The sequence below is a fragment of the Miniopterus schreibersii genome, assembly GCF_964146895.1.
Source record: "Miniopterus schreibersii genome assembly, chromosome: 8".
Classification (NCBI taxonomy): domain Eukaryota; kingdom Metazoa; phylum Chordata; class Mammalia; order Chiroptera; family Miniopteridae; genus Miniopterus; species Miniopterus schreibersii.
Window position 1 is genome coordinate 74,007,987 of NC_138109.1, and position 26,142 is coordinate 74,034,128.

The 26,142-nt window shown below is 39.1% G+C and overlaps 1 protein-coding gene across 2 annotated transcripts; it reads left to right on the forward strand.

Annotated features, from left to right (window-relative positions):
* Positions 1-971: 971 nt before the first annotated feature.
* EEF1E1 (eukaryotic translation elongation factor 1 epsilon 1) lies at positions 972-26,142 on the forward strand. 2 transcript variants are annotated; one of them, XM_081145021.1, is made up of 4 exons: positions 972-1,092; positions 2,473-2,673; positions 8,328-8,423; positions 26,008-26,142. In XM_081145021.1, exons 1-4 carry the CDS (start codon positions 1,006-1,008, stop codon positions 26,128-26,130), a joined length of 507 nt encoding a protein of 168 aa, XP_081001147.1. In that variant the 5' UTR covers positions 972-1,005; the 3' UTR covers positions 26,131-26,142. The 2 variants fall into 2 exon arrangements, with proteins under 2 accessions (XP_081001147.1, XP_081001146.1); XM_081145020.1 differs by lacking the exon at positions 26,008-26,142 and adding an exon at positions 16,518-17,157.

A 26,142-nucleotide genomic window follows, 5' to 3' on the forward strand; every position in this document is an offset into this window, starting at 1 on the left:
TGTATTTTTTTAGGCTGATTTGGTCAAATTCTCTTTTTCTTACATTTCGTCTGCTGCCAGTATTCTGGGGTAGGAAAGATGTCACACAGTGCAACATTCCCCGCTTAGCTTCTATATTTCTCACTTAGTGATGAAGCCTTGTAGTGTTTCGTTTCCATTTCTCTCAGACTAATAGGCATTCTGTGACGCAGAAATTTTTTTTTTAGAAATATTTTGTAACTATTCAAGCCTTCAACATAAATCTCCCATTTTCAACTTTGAAATATACAAGGTTGAAATATACATGAAGGGAAAACGTCATGTGTATTGCTTACCTACATAACAAAAGCTACATAAGTCATCTCACTATTGCTCTGGTATTGCTAATAAAGATCCTTAAAACTACTAATGGTTGATTTGGGGGGGGGGGGGGAGCTATAGAAGTCACTTGATACTAATATAACCAGTGCTCTATAAATAATCTTTAAATTTATATTCTGCTACTATTGAGCTGTAGATTTACAGAAGAAAAATTAAAATAATTTAATTAAAACACAATTTAAATCCCCATAAATTACGCTGTACGTTGGAAACCCCTAACAGAGAGTGAACTCTTTGCTATTCCACTTGATTGTTCAGATTCAGATTCGTGAGCCAAACTAAGGTAAATTTCGGTTTCAATTATATATAGAAAGCGTCAGCATGCCAAATCGGTTACCCAGTTAACTCGGGCAGTCAAAGCAACAGCCTGCTGCCTAGAAGACGCAGAGCACCGCGGAAAGCAAAGCCGGGCTCTGCAGTGCACCCCAGGAGCTCCGGGACCTCAGGACACCGCCCCCCACGGCCCCGGGTCTCACGCCACGCCCCTCCCTCCCCTTGGCCCCACCCCCTGCGCGCAGCGTGCCTTCCGCCCCCTCTGTCCAGCCAATAGCCGAAGAGCTTTGTGGGAGTGGGCCTTCCCTCCCCGCCAATGAGGGAGATTCTTGCTGTCCTGGTCCCGCCCCTGCCGGGAGCTCTGGCAGAAAGATGGCGGCGGCCGCTGAGTTGACACTGCTGGAGAAGTCCCTGGGGCTGAGTAAAGGGAACAAGTACAGCGCGCAGGGCGAGCGCCAGGTGAGAAGCGGAGGCGGCGCGGAGGGGCGGAGGTGGACGGGAGCGGGGCCCGCTGAGCCTCAGCTGGGAGGAGCGCTGGCCGGCCGAGGCGGACGGAGCGAGGACGCGGCCCCTCACCTCCCCACGTGTCGGCGCCGCGGGGCTGGCTCTGCCTGCAGCCCCGGCTGCCGGAAGCGGGCGAGGGGATGGCCTCCGGTCGGGCTCGGCCCGAACCTTTTCTTTTGGTAAATGTTGTAACCCTGTTCCGGGAAAGCGGAGAGAGTCCTCCAGGAGGCCGTAGATAAACCAACCCGGAGGCCCCGCGCTTGCGTTCAGCGACGGCGGTGACAGAGCGCCTTTCATTCATCGCTGCGCAGCTACCCCGCGGAGCGAACTGGGCGCCTCGCGCTGAGCACCGCGCTGGGCCCGGGGGTGCGGCGCGGTGGTTACGGTGGCACGCCGGCCGCCTGCCCTCGGGAAGCTCGCCCTTTTTAGCCGAGTGGCAAACATTGCATCTCTTTTCATTGCAATACTGAATAGAGCGACGCTGGAGCGTAGCGCGTTTAGGGGACACAATGGGTCTTGGCCCAATCTGGAAGATTCAGGGAAGGCTTTTCTGAGGCCTTGGGTTTCCGTGTCAGTGTGCAACATGCAGAGAAGGAGGGGGGTGGTTAAACTGTAGGAGGCTGGCTGCTGGGGTTCGGGACCCAGACTTCCCAGCGCACGTCTGTCTTCCAGTTCCTCCCACCCCAGCCTCTTCTCAGGCACCCCCAGGCCCACTGCCCTCCCTCCACCAAAGCCTCAAGGTGTGGCTGGCGAATGAAAATCCTGTGCTCTTGTTTTTTAAGTTGCGTTTGTTCTTTTTAAGTGGCTTTATCTCCGACAGGCAGCGTCTCTCCCTGGCTGATAGGGCCCCCTGTCCCCCCTTACACTGCTGGATGTTACTTGAGCTGCTGTTTTCTGCTCTGGTGCCCTGGGCTCGGGACTAGGGAGCCTCGCTTAATGTCTGGGCCTCACTCCTCTCAGGGAAAACCCACTGGCAGCCGAGATCTCTCTCCAAACCCTGCGCCTGCTGCCCATGGGAGCTGGGCCAGCCCCTCTCGCCACCCAACTCTTCTTACCAATCTGGAGGTGGTTTCTGCCCTTCCTTGTTAAAAGTCTCTTCAGCTAGTCTTCATTTGGTAATTCAGGGTGACTGTTCCCCATTTTAGTTTTATTTCCGGTTTGGTTCTGGGAGGAGGTACAAGAAGGATCCACCTACTCCTCTGCCATCTGGAAAAACTCCTTAAACTAAAATCTTAAGAGTATTTGAAAAGCAGTTGAGGGATTTAAAGACCACTTAGAATTTCAGTCGTGATGGTATTTGTTTTAAAAATTTACCTGAACTTTTTTCTTTTTAAGATTCCAGTTCTTCAAACCAACAGCGGTCCATGTCTAACAGGATTGGCTACTATAGCAGCTCATCTAGTCAAGGAAGCCAACAAAGACTATTTGCTCGGGAGCACTGCGGAAGAAAAAGCAATAGTTCAGCAATGGTTAGAATACAGAGTAACTCGAGTAGATGGGAACTCCAGTAAAGACGATATCCGCATTCTGTTGAAGGTACTGTGACTTCTCTTTATAGGCTGAAACGAATGAACTGTTACCAGCAGGAATCTCTTCCCTGAGTTATCCGTAGGGGAAGCTATTGACCTTCCTGTTTCCTTCTCAGGGTAGTTTTACCTGTTGTTACCTTTGCCTGAACAGACTGCCAGCTTCCCCCTTCAGGTCTCAGCTTTGACACCCCTTCCTCAGACAGGTCCTTGATTACTTCTCTCTCAGACAGATGCCATTCCTTGTTCAATATGCTTTTCCTTCATAATACCACACCCTGTACTTTTCCTTCATACCACTATCATAGTCAAGAATTAAAACTTTGTAAGATTTTTTTTTTAATGTGATGGCTTAATGTTTACTTTCCCACTAGGCGATCCTGATTCCTTAATCAATAAAGTACTTTTTCAAAGACAAGGGGAATCAGAATCTTTGGGGATTGTAGTTTGAAAAAAAATGTCAGATTGATATGACAATTTCCCTCCCTTGAGACTTAATGCATTAGGATTTATATTTTCGTTTTAAAGAAATCATATTAAAATAAAATAATCTATTGATATAAAATATAAACTGAATATGGCTCCAGAGTCACCAAGAATAAAAAACATTCCAACTGAAATTATTTTTGTTAATTATTTTTATACAAATAAAGCAAATTTTAAAAAATTTTTTGAAAGCTTAAAACTTAAAGGAGCCTCAGAGGTCATCCAGACAACCACATAGCATTGCAGGAACCCCTTCTGTTTCCTAATTTTATTTCCATTATCACACAAATTGATCATGTAAGTTGTGCAAGGAGGTCTTATAGTACTGAAAGTTTTTCATTTATCACTCTGAGGAAATGGTTTAAACTATGTTCCTGATAGATACTGTCAATAGAACTGGTAGAAAATAAATTTTAGGCCTTGTTCCTTTATAGGCCTGTCGTGGTGACTGTTCATTCTAAATATCCACACTGACACTTTCCTCTGTCCCCTGCCATGCTCGGCTGCATTTCCAGACAGGAGCAAGCATGTCTTTCCTCTAAGTGAATGTGAGATTTCAGGCAAATAAAAAATAAATATAACTATCTCTTACTATTTTCCAGAAAAGGGATAGTAATAAAGTATTTAATTCTGAAAGGTAGGAACAGGATTTCATTGAATTGGAGTAATTCCACCAAAATGTTGTGTCTGGGATATGTAAATATTATCTGAAATTTCAATCAGGACAATGTGACTGGAACTGTTACCATTTTTGAAATGTATGAGGAGCTGGGCGATTTGGGGTATTGTCCTTGCTCTGCCACAGTTTCTGTACTTACCGTGACGTGTCAGATACGGTTCTAGGAACTAGTGGTACAGTGACCCATTAGACACAGTCCCTCCCCTCACAGAACTTGGACCGCAGGGGACAAATAAATGGATAATGGGCTGCAGTGTGATTTTTGGCCATATGAGCACAGGTGAGAAAGGGTTGTGTTCTGTTTTGCTTTGCTTTTTGCTGTTTTATGATAGGTAGTGTTTTCATTTTAAAGGCAATAGATATCTATTATAGAAATTAGGAAATATAAATAAGCAATAAAAAATTTCAAACATTTGTAGGTCTATCCACGAGAGAACTGTTTGGTAACATTTATGTTCGGTCATCAAATATTTGTGTTCCTTCCAAGCTTTTTCTTTTCATATATATGTGTGTTTTATTTTTAAAATTAGTTATTATTGGCCTGGCTGGCATGGCTAAGTTTTTGAGCATTGGCCAGAGCACCAAAGGGTCATTGGTTCGATTCTCAGTCAAGGGAACGTACTTGGGATGCAGGTTCCCCCGCCCTGATCCGGGCTATGCGTGGGAGGCAACCAGTTGATGTGGCTCTCTCACATCCATGTTTCTTTCCCTTCCCCCCTCCCTTCCAGTCTCTCTAAAATCAATGGGGAAAATATCCTTGGGTGAGGTTAGCAACAACCAAAACACACTAATTTGTTTTATTTTCTTTACTGACTGTGCTGTGAGCATCTTTACATGTCCATAAATATTCACTTACACTATCTTTTTGATAACCTGTTAGTATTCCATCATATATTTGTACCAAAATTTAAATAGTCTTTCCCCTTGTAGTTACTAGATTATTGCTAAATATCTTAACACATTTCCATTTGTTTCCTTAAGCTGATTCCTATAGGGGAAATTGCTGAGCTAAAACTATGCACACTTTTAAGGCTATGTAGCTCATTTGGCCTCCAGAAAAGTATATTATTATAGTTTGGTAGTATATGAGAGTAACTTCTTCCACAAGCCCTTGCTGACATGAACATTACCCTTTTTTTCCATCACCACCACAATTTCATTACCAAAACAAGTAAACCAAAAAGTGATTTGTTTACTTTGTGTTTTTCTTCTTAAAATTATTAATGCTATGACATTTTTTTCATAATGCTTATGAGCATTTCATTATTTTTAAAAATTTGCCTATATGTATTCTTTGCCCGTATGGACTGGATATTTATCTTTATTTTAATTTTAAAAATTCTTGCTATTAGGGTATTATGAAGGGGTCTAATTCTTACTCTCCAAAGTTAAATTTCTTTGCTAAAAACCACGATTCTGAGTTTAAGTGGCTCATAATTAAGGTAAATATGTAATTTCAAAAAGCAGGCATTGCAGAACACTAACATTTGTTGAATCTAGATGGAGGATATATAGTTGTTTATTATAAACTTTTTCAATATTATTAGATGGTTAGGAAGAAAAAAAAATCAGGTGGAACTCTGTGGGGGAACATATTTTTTAAAGTTTAATTATAGCATTGGAAAGACTTGTTAAAAAAGGAAATAAACAGCCCTGGCCAGTGTGGCTCAGTTGTTTGAGTGTTGTCCTGTGTCCCAAAAGGTCGCCAGTTGGATTCTTGGTCAGAGCTCATGCCCAGGTTGCAGGTTTGATCCCCAGTCAGGGTGTGTGCAGGAAGCAACTGATTGATGTTTCTCTCTCCCTCTCCCTTCCTTTCTCTCTAAAAATATCAATAAAAACATAGTTTTAAAAAAGATCTTAAAAAAAGGAAATAAACTAGACATTAGTGCCACTAACCAGAAAAATACTACCTAATTGTAGTTTTTTGTCCTTTGTTATAAGATTATAACCTTGAGAGTCTGTATAACTAAAACAGATAAAGATTGTATTTTAAGAATATATATACTATATTAAGGAGTGTTAAATTATTGTTTCAGACCTTAGTTTAAAATGAAGATATATTTAAATGAAGATATATTTATTTTATTTTAATACTTTATCAATGTTTCATTTGAAGATGTTTGGAGAAAAACTATCTCCATTCAACAGATTACTATAGAATTTAAGTGGTAGTTCTCATGTTTTACCCTTCCTTCCCAAATTTTACTTTGATTCTTCAGCATTCATGTTCACATTCCTTTATGCCCTCATCTGTATCACCCCTGGCAGTTCATATTCTTATACCATTTTGAAATTACTGTCTCTAAATGAAGGTGTGGGCAGATTTAAAGAGATTAAATTAAATTCAGCAAACATTTACTGATTACTGCACCATATAATGCGCCATGCATTTGGAATGTGATTTAAGAAAACAAAATGCTCTCTACAATTTAAGGAATTTTTCCAGAATAAATGCTGTTGAGTACAGAGGAGCCTATGTGAATATTTGATAATACTTCATATAATCTATTTATTTATAAACCTGTCTCTAAAGGTTGTATGAATATTTTGTCTTATTTAATTTAAAGGTAATTTAATGTGAATTTCTGTGCCATTAAATTTGAAAGGGGCCAAAAGTATTCATATAATATTTTTTATCTAGATTTTTTTCTTTGCTCAGGAAATTGATTTATTTACTCTGGTCTGTCAGAAATATTTCAAATTTAGATTAGGACCTTTTAAGATTTTTAAAAATCATTTGTTTAACATGTTACTTTAAATATTTTTTTCTTCAAAAGTGTGATTGGCTATTTAGGGAGCTAAGTGCTTATTAGTTTGTTTTTTTATAATGATTTTAAATGAACTATTTTTTTTGCATATACTTAACATTTTAAAAATTGATGGTAATTGTCTGGAGAACAAATGAAACAGGACTTTTTGTAGCTTTAAATGTTGTTTAAAACTGGAGTCTTTAAGGTATTAGAAAAACTAGGTATCCAGTTGCAAAAGAATGAAGTTGGACCCTTACCTTACAATATATAAAAATTAACTCAAAGTGGAAATTCCTAAATGTAGACCTAAAATTATAAAACTTATAAAATTATAAGAAAACATAGGGAAAAATATCATATCATTTGGTTTGATGATGATTTCTTGGGTATCATACCAAAAGCACAGGCAACGAAAATGAAAATTTTGTTCATCAACAGACATAATCAACAGGCAGCCCATAGAATAGGAGAAAATATTTACAAATTATCTGATAAAGGGTTAATATCCAGAATATATAAAGAACTATAACCCAACCAAGAAAAAACTAAGAACTCAATTAAAATATGAACAAAAGGACCTGAGAGACATTTCTTCAGAGAAGACATACAAACCTGATAAGCATATGAAAAGATGCTCAACATTAATAATCGTTAGGGAAATGTAAATCAAAACCACAAGGAGATACCACCTCACCGCCATTAGGTTGGCTACTACCAAAGAAACAGAAAATAACAATGTTGATGAGAGGGTGCAGAAATTAGAATCTTGTACATTGTTGGGCATGTAAAGTGGTACAGCTGCTATGAAACAAGTGCAGTAATTCCTCAAAAGATTAAAAATAGAATTGCCATATGATCCAGTAATTCCACTTATAGATATATACGCAAATGGTCTCAAACAGGTATATGTACACCCATGTTCATAGCAATATTACTCACAATAGCCAAGCAGTGGGAAGAACCTGTCCCCATGGACAGATGAATGGATAAGCAAAGTGTGGTATATACATACAACAGAATATTATTCAGCCTTAAAAAGGAGGAAATTCTGATGCATGCTTCACATGGATGAACCTCGAAGAACTTACGCTAAGTGAGATAAGCTAGTTGCATATGACAGATACTCTGTGATTCCACTTACATGCAGTATCCAAAGTAATCAAATTCGTAGAAACAGCATAATGGTAGTTGCCAGGGCCTGGAGTGAGGGTGAAATAGTGAGTTTGTTTAATAGAGTTTTTGTTTTGCAAGATGAAAAAGTTCTGAATATTGGTTGCACAACAGTGTAAATACCCTTAACACTGAATTACATAGTTAAAAATGGTTAAGATGGTAAAGCTTACGTTACATGTGTTCTACCGCAATTATATAAATATGCAACAAACCAATAAATTATAATTCTCTTAAGAGTTAGAAATCATTGAGGAGTTTTTTAAATGCTCCCCTCCACCCCCCAAAAAATATTGGGAGTCTGAAATGATCAGTTTTAATATCTTTTTTAATATTTTCTTACTTCTTTAAAATAAGACTAACGTTTGCCCTATTTTTTTTAAATGAGGTGATTAGTATATGATATGTAATTTTGAATAAATCTGAATCTATTAATGTCAAAGATAATTTATTAAACTAAATGTCAGTACTTTGTTTTCTAATAGTCTTCTGAATGTTTTCAAGTCAAATGATACAGTAGTTAGTTAACTTTAGTATTACTGTTTTTTAAATAAACATTTTATTTGTTTTTTTCCCTAGGATCTTAATTCATATCTTGAAGATAAAGTCTATCTTACAGGATATAACTTCACGTTAGCAGATATCCTATTATACTACGGTCTCCATCGCTTCATAGTGAGTATTTGAATAATTATTGGCATTTTTCTATAATGTTCAGATTATTATTTTTATTTGTCTTAAATTTAATCAAATTTCAGTTTTCAGCTTATCAAATAAAAATGAGAGGAATAATTTTTATACAAGGACCGTTATGCAAATATTCCTTCTATGTGTCCATCAGATAGTTGTCTCCTATTCCTGGACCTGCCTGATTCCTGTTGCCCCTGCTCTTTGCAACTACTTCTCTTGCCACACTTTGGACTTGATTGTCATCATCACCTGGACCCCACCTCTCTGTCTTAATTCCAATACCCCATCTTCTGTGTGACTTCTTATCCTTAGCTCTTAATCTCTTACTCCCTAAATCCCATCATTATCTGAAGCAACCCCTTCCCTTTTTCTAATCTATATACTTTCTTCCCCACCGAACCTAGATCCCCTTTTGTGTAACCTCGACTACATTCTTTTATTACAGCATCTTCAACTTCTTTGTTCCACTGTACACTCACCACCCTTTCCCTGTAAATCTTCAACTCTTGGTTAGTCTAAATAAATGCCTTCAATACTATATCCAGGCTGACTTCTGGTATAGAAATTACAACACTAAGATTGGTACCGCTATAAATTTATACTGTTCAATTTCAACTGGGCTGTCATACTGATCAGCTCTTTTATTCCTCCCGGGCGCAATTTTAGACTGTTAGCCCTTTGCTCAAGCCCCACCCTTCCGCCTCCCCCTTTATCTTAGGTTATTATCACAGAGCCTGCCTCCCTTATTCAGCTAGAAAATAGAGGCTTGTCTTTGAATATACTCACCTTCTAGCCCTGCCTAAGTGCACATCCTCACTCAACTTGTCTCCTTTTTCTGGACTCAGAAAGAATCATCTCGATGTTTTCTTAGGCTAATCCATTCATTTGGCCTGTTACCTCAATTGCCCCTCTACCTTTTCCCTTTCTGGACCTTGCCCCAAATTTCATTTCTTTTCTTTCTCATATCTTCGATTTTTCACTCTATCTGGTCAATCTCTTTAAATTGTTTCCCATCTTAAATTTATTTACAAATAGTTATGTGGCACTAACTATATAGGCACTGTTCTGTGTGCTTTATAAATGTTAACTCATTAATCCTATAGCAGCCCTGTGAGATAGGTACTATTATTCCCATTTTACAGATGAAGTGACTGAGGCATAGAGAGGTCCAATGTCTTCTTTGAGGTCATCCAAGTAAGTGGCAAAACCAGGTCTGGAAATCAGGCAGTTTGGCTCAGAGTTTGTACTTTCTTATATTTCTCTACCTAAAACCTCCTCCCAACATCCATCTTCCCTGCGGAAAAAAAGAACTTGTGCATTCCTCTGTACCCTTCACCTCACGCATTCAGTCAGTAAGGTCCCGTTTCCACCTCATGGATGCCTGTCCCGTGTGTCTCTTGCTGTGATCCTTGGTGACATTGCCCTAGTTCCAGAATTCATTGTCTTCTGTTAGGGCTATTGAAATGGCCTCCTGCCACCAATCTCATCTCTTGCAATCCATCTTGATTGTTACTGGGGCACTTTTTCTCACAAATGTGTCTTTTTCTTCCTCCAAATAGGTAGCTCCTCTCTCCCTGGGGTAGGAGGCCCTTCTGCCTGGGGCCCTGCCTCCCTTGCTGGTCTCCTCCCCCCACACACCTCTCAGCTAGAATGTGCTCCCGGGAGGCTCTTCAGTCCTTGCTCTTTCTGCGCAGTGTCCTTGTGCTGCTCCTCTCTTGCTGCTTGGCCCAGCCCTTCACCCAGATCATTTGTATTTCATCAAGCGACACTCAGTTCTGGCACTAATTTCCTGGTGAAGTCCTTTCGGGCTCCTAAAGCATATTCAAGTGCTCTTCCTCCTTTTCTTTCTGTACTTCGCAAACTACCTCAGTCCTGGCTTGTTTCATTTTTTACTGTAAGTCTTCTTGGAAAATTTCTGTCTTTAAATTAGAAACTGCTTGAGTTAGAGATTGCAGCAATTCATATTTGTCTAACATAATTCCTTGTACACATATATAGTCTGTCCTCTCCTCCATAAACATTGAAGAACATAATTCACATATCTCTTATGTTTTTTAGAGTTTTATATATTTTTTCTTACTGTACTTCACAGTACTGAGAGAGATAAGACTAGTTGAATTGTCTTCCTGTTACAGAGAAGGAAACTAAAGCTTAGGAACATCATGTGCTTTATACAGAGACACAGAGCTCAGGTTTTGGAAGGGTCAAGACAAACTCCATGTTCTGACTCAAGTGTCAATGTGTGGGGAAGCCCTTCAGAAATGACAGTGCCATAGTAACATATGATAGTTGTTCTTTGTCCCCACTCAAGCTATAATTCCTCCATTTGGATTTATATGCCTTATTAAGCATTATTTCTCTAAGATCCTAAATGATTATGTTAGGTTCTATAACATTATTATTGTAATGGCCTAGTATTACCCTTAATTCAGCATAGTACTCCCAATTATTGCAAGTTTACTTAATAAGAGCTTACTGTGTGTTCCCATTATATGGTACTGGAGGGACATAAAAGTGTAAAACTATTTTCAAGCAACTTTTGATCTCATCGAAGAGGTAAGACTGTTTTATAAGAAAGCAGTTAGTGAATAAGAGAAAATGGAATCTAGTGCTAATTTCTGACCAGAATATTATGTGATCAGTTAAAGAGATATATAGAGAAAAGTGGAATGTAGAATCGTGAAATTATCAGGAAAGTATCTGTTGAATTTGGATGGCTTTGGCTCTCCAAGGGACTTTTTATTGTTTTAGAAAGCTTATGATAAGTTTGACTAAATATTGCGTATAAGTAGGATGACCATATGGTTTCTTATCCTAAGCAATGCTTTTGTCAGTGATAGTGGGGCTATTAATAATTACGCTTGTACAACAGGAGTAAAGTGGAATGAGTGTTCCCCATACTTAAAAGGAATAAGACTCGATTTTAAGCGAAATAAGGAGATCGAAGAGAATCATGTCCTATTTCCTTCCCTCTGTATCTCTCCCAGCTCTTGACACAATGCCTTGTGCAGCTAAAAGCTAGTTGAGATTAGCAGTATTTAGCAACCTCTTCCTCTTTATATTTCCTATTTTAAGTAATATTTCCTATTTTAACTTTATAGTGAAAGTATAGTCTTTAATTATATACTTCAATAGAATTAAATCTAAAGTATTTAAATATGAGGACAGTTTAAGTAGAGGTGAAATAGTTTGAATGCACCAGCCTCTTTCCATCCCATTCTGATTAAAAATATTTTTGTAGTCTTTTGTTTTGTTTTTGACCTCATTTCGAAGTGCAGAAAGCCTCCAGGCAAAGAGGACTTGCTGCTCAAGTACCTGCCTTTCTCCTGGTGTAAACCCAGGAGCCTCTCAGCCTGGGGAAGTCCACAACTTGATTTGAGTGAGACTCTGCTGCTGTGAGCAAAGCTACCTTGTAGAGGGCAACAAGGGTGGTTTATATCTAAAAACAACACACTTCCTGACATTTTAAAAACATATTTAAATGTGCCATTACTGAATTTTAAAGTTAATATTAGAGAAATGTCATCTCTAATCCTATGTGATGCCTCTCAGCAGGCTAATGAAGGCCTGTCAGGACCCCCTCGAGGTCTAGCTTTGGTTAGCATCAAGCTGTCATTAAGACGGAGAGCATTTCTCCATCTAATTAAAAAAAAAAAAAAGATGCTAGTGACATGTAACTCTTGCGAAGTATATATTTACATGTTTCTCTCTTGCGAACCAAGTATATATTTACATGTTTCTCTCTTCTGGCTTATGCAGGTCATGCAGTAGGGAAAGGAAGCACCCTGAGAAGGAGGGCACTTGTGTGGGATTTCTTTGCCAGCAGAGCAAACAAGGTCATAATTCCATAGTGCAAGATATTTACAGCCCAGCTGCAGAGTTATTTAATCATGGGTCTGTGTGCCTTCTAGGGTGTTTGGTTTTCACTCAGATGAGAGGTGTTTCATTCAGTGCTACATGATAAACTAGGGTTACAGTCAAAATATTTAATGATCGGTACCTATTTATAGTTCTATTTTGAAATGTGTATCCTCTTTATTTGTAGTGACTAGTATATTATGATTAAAGATATTGTGCTTATCTTTTTAAAAACATAATCGAGTGGAATAATACGTAAGTTAACCATCCTTTTGGGTTCATAACCAAAGCATCTCTCCCACCCTGGCCCAAATACAGGCAGAGTACATGGGAGAAATAAATACTTTCTCAAGGAACAGGCCTTGCAGATTAACACCTGTACTGTGAGAATTACACTGTGGTGTTAAATGTCATCCTGTTGAGTTAGGTGTAAATATACCCAGATGAGAAAAAAATGATTACTAGGTATTAAATTCTGGCAGAGTAGATGTAAAGTTCAGATTGGCTGCCTGCTCACATTCATCAGACAGTTTCCCGTGCTCTGTGCTTTGGCGGTATATTTATTTTTGCCCTCATTCTTTCATTTATTTGTTCATGTTATTAAATACTTAAAATGTAATCAGTGCAGTGTACAAAACAGCAGTCAGGGAACCTTCAAGTCATCAAATAGTCCTATATTTTGTTTCACTGTGAGCCCAGTTTTAGTTGTTGCCAACTCACTCTAATTCTAAGATCTGATCTATCTGAATTCCCTTTGAGGAATAATACCTTGTTCCTCCTTTGTTAAACTGCCAGTTAGTGTGGCTGCTTATGATCACACCAGTGACTCATTGCTTTCTTAAACTGATCTCACTAGTAGATTGCAGTCCCCTTGAACAGACTGTTACTCAAGATTATTACAATCCTTTGTAACGTTATGTGCTGCTTGAGTATAAGATTGTTATCAACTAAAATCCGTCTGTTTTGAAGTTCAGTACACTGATGGAGATATGTCGTTCCTTTAGAAAGAAAGGAAAAAGAAATAGCTGCAGAGCAGTCCAGGCCCGCTGGCCATAAAGCATGTCTCAAAGGCAGCATGGTGCCAGTTGGAAAGGTAGCAAACCAGCGTTTCTGCCTGATCTGGAATGAGTCCCTTCAAGTGTTTCTCACATGTCTTCATGGAAAATCAGTGACTAAGAATATTATCTGTTTGGCTTTAAAGTTCAAACTAGTTATAGAGTGCCAATAGCAATAAAAAAGGAATGGTTAAGTAGAGCCAAGCATCACTGTAGATACACTGGCATGTAGACCAATAAGAAGCAGGAAGTGGTAACTAGAACAATTGCATTGTTTCCTGTTGTATAAAGTGGAGGGGTGGGGGGGCAAACTAGTCCACTAGAAAGGGATGAGGGAAAACCAATGTTGTAAGTGAAATAGTTGATGGGGATCCCATCCAAAGATTTTAAGAAAACTTAATTTTGGTGCAGAGAAAATCCGTTGTTTATTTACAGTAAGTTCAGAAGTAGAGTCCACCAAAAAAGTAGCAGAGGTAACACATTGAGGGCAATCAGTTTTCTCAGACTCAGGGACTAGCTCCAAACTTTAAATTAAAAGGAGGTTAAGTGGTAACTTGATCGTTTTGGAAAAGCTCTGTGTATTTCTAGCAAAGTTTCCTGAGGAAAAATGAACACATTACATTCTCTAAAATACAACATCTAGTGAAAAATTATTAGAATAAATTGGGAAATGTTAGACAAAGTTTAAGGAGGTCTTGGAATAAAAATTATTCTATACTGTGTGTCTGTTATAATCCTTACCTAGAGACGCTAAGTGTGAAAGTTTAAGTTGAAGAATATTGATTTTGCTGTGTGTTACATGTTGTTGTAAATTTAAATAATGAGCCCTGTAGCAGCATATGCTGGTCCTCTTGATAGCAGATGCTGTTCTAAATGTAAGTAGTGACTATATATTCCCCTTTTTACCGTTTCTAAATTTGCGTAGCAACTCGAATGTAGATCAGGCAGCATTAGTGCTTTATTGTTTGGAAATGCTTTCTTCTCCGGGCATTTGGATTCATTCTGAAAAATAACATCTCAACAAAATGGCTGAGGGGAGACTTTTTAAAAGAAAAAGTTCTGGAGAGATTAAATTGCAAGAGAGTGGTCAGATTTGAATGAACATAAAATCAAGTTGGGGTAAAACTTGTTTTTCTGTTTGCTTTAACTATCAGTAAAGAGGTTTGCTGGAGTTGATTTTAAATTTTATTTATTTAGGTGACATCACCCCCATTTCCTATTCAGTTTGCAGCTATGCTTACTAGTGGTTGAGCTTTTAAAAAAATCTTTTATTTTCTTTCTAAATCAGTGGTGAAGTTCACATATGGTAAATAAAAAGAACCAAAAAATCTCTTTTGTAAACCGTTTAACGTTTTGAATTATATATTTAGTTTATTCCATGATGGTTGTTTAAGTGCCTCCTGTGGACAGCACACCGGACAGGAATAACGTAATTCTCTACATGTGAAACCATGACTTCTTGTTTAATAAAAGTACCTTTTGCTTAAAAAAAGACATTCTTGACCAGTTTTTTTGACAAATGTGTTAATTTTTTTATCTCCATGCCATGGATTAACTATATTGTAGGTGAAACAGTTATAGTAGCATATGTCTCATAACTAGATGCAACCTTAAGCCCCCTAAACAAGATGAGTATAATTTGCTAGAGCAGCTTATATGTGGGACTTAAACCCAAACTTAAATTTTTATGTAACAGAAGCAGTGAGCCTCTCACTGCTAATAATTTAACTAAACTGGGTCAACAGAGATAGTTGAGACCACCAAAGATAATGTTCCAGTAGTATCCTGATGTCATAAAGGCATCAGGAAGACAGGATAACTTGCGTCAATTTCTCTTTTTATATTTTTAGCCTTGCAGTAAATATAAAATGGAAATTGGAGTTCACTTAAACATTTATTGAAAAATACTATTTGTCTACCTTTTTATTGCTAATATTATTTTGTATTCTGTAATAATAATTGCATACAAGAGTGATTTATCCTTCAGTTTTGACCCAGTAACTTAGAATTATTTGCCTAAAAGTACAAATATATATATGCTAAATTCTGAGCAGACATATACAGCCATCTCAATAGAAGTGCCTTCCAACAAGCAGACTGCTAATGGGTTTGAACCACACAAGGGTGACTGAAGTGTTTTCTTTGTTTAAGCATTCCTGTCAGATTTATAGACTTAAAATATCTGTTAAATGCTGACTTAACAACAACAGATGTAACTGCACTTCTTTTACATGGGTCATGGCTGTGAGTTACTGTCCTATTGGCTTTCTCTTTACCTGACAACTCTTCATGATTCCAATCTAAGATTTGTCTTAGAGAAAAGTCTGTAAGTCTACTACTTTGGATTTTGAGCCCAGTGAAATGATTGGCACCAACTGTTTTTATTGTATCTTTCTCCAAACAAATCTCTGCACAGTCTTGTAGCTTGATAGTAAATTATGTGAACTGTTACATCCACTGAAGAGAGAGTTAAGCTTCATTGGAAATTTAGAAGGTGTATTGTTCATCTGAGGCATTTTTGCCACTGGAAATAGCCCTTCCTTCTTTGTAGTAAGCAATAATCACTTAAAATTAAATGGGTCGTTGTCTTCTTAAGTTTTCCCCTAAAGATCAATAGAAAGGAAGCAGTAGTCTACATATACATGCACCAACCATCTATAAATAGCTATATATACATGAATTTACATAGTATTCCCTTGTTAAGTATGTTAGATGCCAATAAACCTTTCTCTTTGTTAGGTTTGCTGGAAATATTAGAGAAAGAGCCATTCTTAGTCTTTTGGGAGCTATTCTCTTTCTTTCTTTCCCTCCCTCCCTCCCTCCCTCTTTCTTTTCTCTCTCTCCCTCTCTCTCTATCTCTCTCTCTCTCTCTCATTTTCCTTTCCGATAAAGTAAAAAAAACTGGGCTTCCAGATCCTGAGTTAATGTAACATTGGCATTTGTTGAAAACTTGAGATTTCCCTAGAAAGCGCATATGGTATTGTACTGAACATAAAAGCATTAAACAAATGGCTTTTCCAAGTGACTGAAATTTTTTACTCCTATCTGAATATGGTGGCTTTAGGACTATTTTTTTTTCTTCCCAATTTCTATCTCGTACTCAGATGATATTAATAGTTGTGTTTATGTAATGTCTGTGTTGTGTGTGTGTTTTTAATCTGTTTAGGTTGACCTGACAGTTCAAGAAAAGGAGAAATATCTTAATGTGTCTCGCTGGTTTTGTCACATTCAGCATTACCCAGGCATCAGGCAACATCTGTCTAGTGTTGTCTTCATCAAGAACAGACTATATGCCAATTCCCACTAGAAGCTGCCCATGCCGTACAGAAGCGAGGTTAAAAATATTTTAAATGGAAGGTGTACTCTGGACCAGAGGACTAATGTAAATTGATACACAGTCGTTCTGTGTTTGCTGAAGTTGATAGAATTTTTAAAGTATAAACGTGTGTCTGAATGTTTGTTTTTCAGTTGAAAACTTGCATTTTTTTATGTAAAAATTCAACTGCTGTCAAAACTTGAGTTAAGATGAAGTTATAAATTACTTTGTTTCTATAGATGAAATTTATTTTAATGAAAGTTGCAAATCAGTGGCTTAATTTTTTTAAAAATAGTCCTTCTAATGATTGACCTATTTGGCTATTTATTGACATATCTTTTCATATTTTAAAATTCATTTTCCCTTACAAATATTTACTGTAGTTTGTTTATTAAGATCTATAAAACATTGTGCCAAGGATAGAGAACGGGAAGACAGATGTGTTTTCAAATATTTATGTGAATCAGTAAATGTGATTGAAAAAATCTTTTTTGTTTGTTTCTTTCTTTTCTGTAGTCAGTATTCATTGGAGTGAAACTAACTACTGACTGCCCTAGAGGAAACTAGAATAAGATACATTCTCTTCAGTTAATGGTTCTTTTTTTTTTTTGCTGTTGGATTTAGTGGAAAATGCAGTGGATAAAAAAAGATGGGAAATTCCTGCCATCCCACTAATTGTGGACTTGATAACTACTAGATGTTTCTAAATTAAAAGCCAACTGTCACAGAAAGGCTGCTGTTGAAGCCCTATATGTAAAGAACAAAGAGACACTTTAACAAATCTATACAATGTGTAACTTACTGGCTGAGTAAATAAGTAATCAATTATTGAGAGCTAAAGAGCTTATATTTCCAAATAATAAGAAAAATAGAGCCTTCTAGCACTTTACTGTTTAATGCTACTTAATACTTTAGTTTCGATGCTGAACCTAAATACTAGTATACGATTCAAAGATCAACTGGAAAGAGCATAGACAGGAAATAGGACAGCCCTTTGGTTGAGTCCTGCTTTCATTATTTACTAGCTGTGTGACCTTAAGCAAATCAATTAATCTTATTAGTCTGTAAAAATAAAATACAAAATTAAAGATAACTCTAAGTTATGAGAATTAAAGGACAGAATGTATGTGAAAAAGCCTAACATGTATCCCATGGCTGTCAGTAAAGTTCCTCTTTTTTTTTTTCAATATGTTTTTATTGATTTCAGAGAGAGGACGGAAAAGGGAGAGAGAAACATCAATGATGAGAGAGTCATTGATCGGCTGCCTCCTACACACCCCCTACTGGGGATCGAGCCCACAACCTGGGCATGTGCCCCAACCCGGAATCAAACTGACCTCCTGGTTCGTGGATCGATGCTCAACCACTGAGCCACACTGCCAGGCAAGACCTCCATTTTTGTCCTTCATGTTACTGAGTCAAGAGATTTACTAGGCCAGTGAGTAAGTACATTGTAATAGATCAAGACTTTTATAGGATTGGATTTCACAATTCATTGCCCTTGGAAGCATTTTTAATTTTATAAAATGGCCTTTAAATTAGAAACTGTAAACTTGTGTTTGCATTTTCAGAGACTATTCTTGGGAGTTAGTGTGTGTGTGCCCTAGAAGCAGCCCAGTCTATGACTTCTCATGCTCCTGCTAAGTCTGCTCTAAACACTCCACATGATGCCTCACTGCTCCAAATCATTCCTGTCCTCACGCTTCTCTTCTCCCCTTGGACTGCAGGTCAGCAGGACAGACAGGGTAGATGAGAGGGGCTACGCAGCCTTTCCAGTCCAACCTTTTCATTTTTTCCCCCTCAGTTTAGGTCTGCTGTGGGGAAAGGGTAGGAGGACACCTCTACTTCTTTGTCAAATGTCCCCTCTTTGCACTTCTGCCTTGTGAGCCTTAACCCTGATTCCTTATATCCAGTAGCCAGCTCTTTATTGAAGTGCACAGCATTGCTTCAACAGATGTTCCCTTGTGTTACCATGTGCCAAGACTCCCTCTACCTGCTTAGATCTTACTGGATGAGGGGATGGCATAAATATACAGGCCTGACTCCTGGCAAAGGTTAGGTACTGTTCTCAGAATGTAAATCGAAACAACTCATTTTGTCATAGAAATGCTGCTGTGCATCACAGTCATTTCTGTCAGTACTTTTCTGCCTGAAGTGCCCTTTGCACTTTCTCATGTTTTCCTGCTAACCAAGTCTATTCCGACCAGCCCATCCCTCCCTACCCTTGTTCCTGGTACTGATGGCATTGCACTATTTATGATTACATGTCTCTTCCACCAAACTCTTAAATCCCTGAAAGCAGAGATTCCTTTTTCCCTTGCATATCCAGCCCTCAAAACAATGACTGGCGCACAGCAGCAGATGCTCAATATATGCTTGTGGAAAAAATGGAGTATTCTTTCAAGTCCACTTGTGCTGACCAAGAGAAGTAACTGAATTGGAATTAGGTACAGCTGAATAGAGCACAAAGCACGTTAAAGCAGTTGGGTTCTCTCACGTAAAAGAAGGTAATACAGTCCACAGTTGGTGCGCACCCAGTTTCCACCTTTCTTCCTCATAGTGAACAAGTAGTTTTCTTCCTCAAGTTCAATTTATGGTCCAAGATGGCTATCAGAGCCCCAGACATCAAATCCATGATTAAGGTCCAGAGAGAGGAAGAGAGGAAGGGCAAAAAGACTCCCCTTCCAACGGAGTCCTGGAAGTCCTGTTCAGCAATATCTGTCTACATCTCTAGCGTCCCAGCCGGAACAGAGTCCAGAAGTGTCCTTTACCCCGCACACCAGCCAGAATCAAGTCTGCTCTGCCAATAAGGAAGAAGGGGAAAAGGGACACTGGGGAGGCAGCTAGCTGGCTCTGGTGCGGTAATTAGTATTTAAATGGGAAAATGCCTTCTGAATGCCAAATAGTCAACTTGTAAAATAATTTTTACTATAAATTATTGACATTCCATGGGTTATCAATTTTCAGAGAATTAGAATACAATAAATGCTTTTCGCTGACGACAATTTTCATGATTCAGAAGCTATTTCAGGATCCCCCAATATTCAGCTACCAGGAAGATCTGTTAATGTGCATTTTTAATAATAACAACAATAATAGCTAACATTTACTGGCATTTAGTATGTATCAGGGAGCGTTTTAACTGAATTCACTTTAATTTGTATCCCCTTTTTGCAGATAATGAAACTTGCCTAAGGTCACACAACCAGTATCAAGGGGCTGGGATTCAGACAAGTGTCTGGCTCAAACTTAACCTGTAAACCACTTGATTGGTGTGCCAGTCAAGTTCTGCTTAGTCAGTTGTAAAGTTAGTTTTTAACCAACCTGAGGAAAAAAGCTGCCCTGGATATTGGATAAAATGTGTGTGTGTGTGTGTGTGTGTGTGTGTATCGTCAAGAATAAATGAGATGGCCCTGGCTGGTGTTGCTTGGTTGGGCATCACTGGTTTGATTCACAGTCATGGTACATGCCCAGGTTGTGGGCTCAGTCCCTAGGAGGGGGCGTGCAGGAGGCAGCTGATCAATACTCTCATCATTGATGCTCCTCTCTCTCTCCCTTTCTCTGAAATCAGTAAAAAAATATTTGGGGGAAAAAGAATAAGTTACACAACTCTACTAAAACCCACTGACTTGTACACTAAATGGGTAAATTTTATGTGTATTATAGCAAAAAGCAGTGTTTGTAAACAGGAATGTGTGGGGGCGGGAGAAGTAGAGTCAAATACCTCAACCTCACCCTGTATTAATTATGAGACCTTGGATAAGTCACTGCATGTGAAATTCCTCTTATGAAATAGAGGTAAAGGTTACTGATCTCACAGTGTTTTAATTTGCAGTGCCAGTGGATAAACATTACCTAGCACAGTGCCTAGCACACAGTAAGTGATCAACGAAGGATCAAATTTTTAAGGTCATATTTTTAAACTAATTCTTTAGTTTTTTCCCAGGCACCTGCTCCGTGTAAGCCTATCAGATAAGACAAGTTGGCAGAGCATCTTGCGATTTTTGGTAAAGCATGAGTTTACCAATTTGCTTACCGGTTTAAAAAAATCTCTGGTCCTGCTCTAGCCAGTTTGGCTCAGTGGCTAGAGCATCAGCCTGCAGACTGAGGGTACCGGGTTTGATTTCGGCCAAGGGCACGTACCTCGGTTGCAGGCTCGATCCCTGGCCTGTCGGGAGGCAACCAATTGATGTGTCTCTCTCACATCAGTGTTCCTCTCTCTGCCTCCCCCCCCCCCCCACTCTCTGAAAAGCAATGGAGAAAATATCCTCAGGTGAGGATTTAAAAAAAAAAATTTCTGGTCCTCACATCTTGCAAGCTGTTGAAAATGGACTATACTATTTTTCTTTCTTTTTTCTAAAATATCAATGAGACTAAAACAAAATGGGTCCATCTTTGTCCATGTTACTCCTGCAAAGTGGATGCCCTTTTCCAAGCATTCCCAGAAGTCGGCAGTGCTGATCATTCAGTAATACTTCAAATATTTATTTAGCACCTGCTCTGTATCAGACACTGTGCCAGGCCCTGGGAATAACACAATTACATCTTTGCCCTTGTAGAGTTTACAGTCCAGTGGTCTGTGAACAAATTTCTGAAATGGCATATAAAGCATTCTTTGGGAGATTGCCCCCCACTCAACTTTTTTTTTTTTAACCCTCACCTGAGGGTATTTTTTCCATTGCTTTTCAGAGTGGAAGGGGGAGAGAAAGAGAGAACATTGATATGAAAGAGACACATCAACTGGTTGCCTCTCGCACGTGCCCCAACAGGGGCCAAGCCTGCAACCAAGGTACGTGCCCTTGGCTGGAATTGAACCTGGGACCCTTCAGCCTGTAGGCCGACACTGTTACCACAGCGCCAAACCGGCCAGGGCTCAACCTTTTTTTAAAGTAAATATATATAATCAGATGCCATTTACTGAGTGTCTACTATGTTCTGGGCTCTACCAGACACTTGACAACAATCAGGTTATCTCATGTTAATTTAGGAGCTAGGGCAGAAGCAGGGACTAACCCACATGCTAACCAACATCTCAATTAGACCATGGCTGGAGAGAATGAGAATTGTACAGTTGAGTTAGAGGACATAGTCTGTCCCCATGAACAGACAAAAAATTCCAAATAAGAAAAGATCTATGAATTTTTCCTTACTTAAAATAAATACTGCTTTTAAAGCAAATAGAAATAATAGAACTGCAGACAATATCAAAAGGCCATTTGTCTTTAGGCACAGTTACACCCAAAGCATCCAAGATGTCATGACATATTTTGTGGAATTCTGTGATTGTAAATCTCAAGTAGCCGCTGTCACAATACAGTAAAAAAAGGTGACATAACTTCAAGAATGACATAATCATCCATCCATGTCCAGACTTCCCAATTAAACTCTACCCCATCTCCCTGCAGATTCAGTCATAAGGTTATTGCACTGAGATTTTTAACAGACGTGAGCATTCTCATTTTTACTTCCTGTTAAACAGGTATTCCATTGCTCCACCCCATCGTACCTGAAGCCAGTAAATAGGCCTGTTAGGTTTCCTGCAGGGGTGAAAAAGGGAGGTAGTAATGGAATAAATGGGAAGATCACCCATGGCCAGTGCATCATTTCACAGCCTTGCTGAAAGTCTTTCCAGAATAGCTTCAAGATGTGGTGATAAAAATTTAAGCAGGTATTATTAGGAAAGAATAAAACTGTATTATAATCAGGTACATATGTACACCACACCAAAAGGTTAAATACACAAGTAATTTGTTTATTGACAAGTAGTCAATTTAGAATTGTAAATTGTGTTAAAATTATAATTGCGTAAGTGGTAAGTAGCCAAATTAGAATTGTTAAGTATAGCTTTTCCATTTATGTATTTTTGGTAACATTTGACTTTATTCCTTTGAAAAAAATTAGATGTTACATGACCTTTAATATTAATCTAGCTTTGGCAGAGATGTGGTGGTTTAATGGATTAGAGCATTTAGCTTTTTACCCCAGAGAGCAATATTTCTTCTTTCTCTCCATAATTAGATAATCTGCTCCTACCCATTACCAGGGCACTAAATTTCAAATTCTCCATACACCTGAGCAGGCTGCTACATATCTGGCCATCTTAATTTTAGTCTTGATTTATTGAAGCTGATCTAACTCTTCCTGGAGCTCTAGGTGCATTTTATTGCAAAAGCAATGGGGAGAAAGTTGCCATCATATATCTCTCTTGCCGGGCAGAGCTTTTAGATACACGAGGGGCTCTATATCCCACTGCTCCGTGCCTTGTATGCTGGATTTATAATACTGTGAAGCCCAGCTCTAGGGTTACATACAGGCATATCAGAGATGAGATGGGGAATTTGATTTTGCAATAATGATTACTTGTTGCTGGAGCCCACATTCCCGCAGGCTCTGCCTTTATTCCCCATACTGCTGGTGAATAAAACTAATTCCAACTGCTACCTAATCTAGCAAAACTCATCTTTCACTTAGGAGGCCAAAAAAAAGGTAGACAGGAAGTCAGGAGATTTTGAGATGTTGGTAATTTTTGTTATTATGTCTCAAGGATTTCTGCTCCTATTAGCACAATTCCTTTAGGAATATTTTAATCTTTTAAACTTTCATTTCTTTGTGGGGAAAATGAAAGCTTTGCATCTCTTCCAGCCTGGTGAGTTGATGTGATGGCTCATTCGTGCTGTCTCTTCCACTTCAAAGAGGCTGGGCCCCTAGGGCTGGCCAATTGTATTATGGATTCTGCAGATTTGGCTTGCCATTCCTGCTGGGTGTCATCTGTCCTCACAGTCTTGCAGTGGATAATTTCTGTCCTCTCTAACATCATCTGTTTGAGAAATTTGTGCCTGGCAGGCCTGTCTATCCAAGTTAAACTTGAAATAAAGTAGCCACACAACTAATTAGACAAGACATAGCTCTAAACAATAAGGCCATAGGCATTCTTTGACCAATACCACAAACTTTCAGCCATTTGATTACAAATTCTAAAGTGTCTTTGGTGCAGTCCATGAACTAGTCTCTTCATGTAATATAGGTTATCCTTCCTCCACTGCCCCTTTTTCCTGACCTACAACACACACAAATACACACACACCCTCAGCTCCTTATTTTAAAAGGTCTTAAAGGTTTTTAACCCTCTGATTGGCCTCACCAGCCTTGCAGTTCCAGCCTGTTTTCAGCATTTGCCTCAAGCCCTGTTGCTTGGGTGAAAGAATTCTAGAGTTAACTATCATTGTCAGGAGTTGGAGAAAGAGGTAACGGGGATTGTACGAACCAAAGCAGCGCTGCTCAGACTTGAGCATGCATGGTCATCACCTGGGGCTTCTCAAAACAGATCGCTGGGCCCAGTTTCAGTTTCTGATTTGGATTCAAGAGGTCTGATGCAGAGACCACAGCGTGAGAACCACTGCACTACATCTGTCCGAATCTTGGGCGACAGGCAGCTGCTCTCATCCAAGAGCTCGTGGGTTTGTCTTTTTGCACAGCTGAGTGAAGTTTCCTGAAGGAATGACCAACGAGGTGGAGCACTCTGCCTTCTCAGTGGTCGGCCCTATCACAGAGCAGTTTCCCTCCACAGCAGCTCTCTCAGTAAGACACGACGTGCTCTCCAAGTGATGTAGCTACGCCAGGAGCATCTCTAGGGGAACCAGAGAATTCAGACAGGAAGGCTCAGTACAGGACTTTAAAGTGACTGCCACCTAGAGGATGCCGATGCACAGCCTCCCCCTTCACACCAAATGGTCTCTCAGGCTAGGCTGCCGGATGCATTTCCAAAACCTCATGGGATTAACATGCGTAATATTGACTGTCTTACCCCAAAAGACCCTCTAATCTTTTCCCCTCCTTTGCTTTCATCAGTTTCTTCCACTTTTAATTTTTTAACTCACTTCAAAAATAGGTTAGACAAAAAGGGATAAACAATAATATAGAAAATGTTCTAGAGGAAATCTCATGAAATGCATTTGATAAAAAAACAATTTAGGAGTCTCCTCCCTCAATTATGCTTATCCTTGATAGGCTTATACTATAATGAATTTCAAAGTTTGTTCTCAATATGCATATAATTGAATACTCATTTTATTTTCTAATTTTCATAAGATTCAACAGAGAATTAGCAAATAACTTATCCTGAAGTCAGAACTTCTACTAAATTCACATTATTTTCATGATTTAAGTGTCAATTCTTACAAGTACAATAACTGAAAAAATCCCTTTACAATTTCATGGTTTTAAAGTGTCTGGTATTGAGAATCTCTGAAAAATGATCATGTATAGAGTGCTATGAAAATGAGAACAGCTAATCTTAAAACCATAGGAAAAGTATACTTAGTGTGTGATTCCATTTATGTAATATTTCTGTAATGAAAAAATTTTGGAAATGATACAATATAGGTTGCCAGGGGCTGGGAGGGGAGGAGAGAGGAGGGTAGGTGTGGTTAAAAAGGCACCATGGGGGATCCGTATGGTTTTGAAATTGTTCAATATCTTGAATGTGATGATGAACACATAAACCTACACATGTGATTACATTGTACAGAACTAAACACACACACAATGGACACAAGTAAAACTGGGGAAACCTGAATAAGACTGGTGGATTATATCAATATCAGTATCCTGGTTGTGACATTGACATTTGCAAAATGTCCCCATTGGAGGGAAACTAGACAGAGTACACAAGGAATGTCTCTGTATATGACTGTGAGAATCTACAGTGATCTCAATTAAAGTTTTATTTAGAAAATACAAAAAAGTCTTGTCAATCCAGAAACAACAAGAGATAATACAAGACCTTTTTAGCCTCAGAACTCTGAGGGTCTATGGGTCAGAAACGAAGGAGCTGCCCCAACCCCAGCTGAAGGTGCAGGCAGAACAGCACTGCCAACGCGGCGCTTCTCCGACTCCCTCCTCGCTGTGTGAGCTGCAATTTAAAGATTTCTGGAAAGGGAGGGAAAGAAATAGAGGCATACTCTGGACCTGACCATCCCAGAAAACAACACAGTTCAATAGTGTACAGAGCAATGCAATCAAGCGGCTAAAACGTGTACAGGCTACCAGCAATGGAATTGCAGAAAAGGGATTGTATAGTGAGTGATTTCATACGGTCCCCGATGGTGCACTGTCCACTCCACACGGGAAGGAGAGGGTGGGCAGCCGTGCTCACCAAGGAATCTCAGCTCCTAGCACTGCGCTGGACACACAGAAAGTGCTCAACACATGTTTGTTCGCTGCGTTTGGATGAAAAAATGAAAAGCCCACATGGCCTATTATAATATGCTTCTCTTTTCCTTCCCTACAAATCTCTCTTACTTTCTCTCACCCGCCACCTACACTTAAACACACACACAAGCGCCCAAGGCTGTTTCTGCCACATCCAGGTTGGGCAGCCATTGAACCTGTCTGTGCCTCAGCCCTGCTCGCCTGTGATGCGAGGGTAACACCACCTCGCTCAGAGGACCGCCGTGAGACTTGAATGAACTGTGTG

What these genes read in the sequence shown, in the direction of transcription:
- EEF1E1 (XM_081145020.1), top strand. Translation starts at nt 1,006, where the DNA reads ATGGCGGCGGCCGCTGAGTTGACACTGCTGGAGAAGTCCCTGGGGCTG. An exon ending in GCGCGCAGGGCGAGCGCCAG is followed by an intron (nt 1,093 to 2,472) that starts GTGAGAAGCGGA and finishes TTTCTTTTTAAG; the next exon opens with ATTCCAGTTCTTCAAACCAA. An exon ending in ATATCCGCATTCTGTTGAAG is followed by an intron (nt 2,674 to 8,327) that starts GTACTGTGACTT and finishes TTTTTTCCCTAG; the next exon opens with GATCTTAATTCATATCTTGA.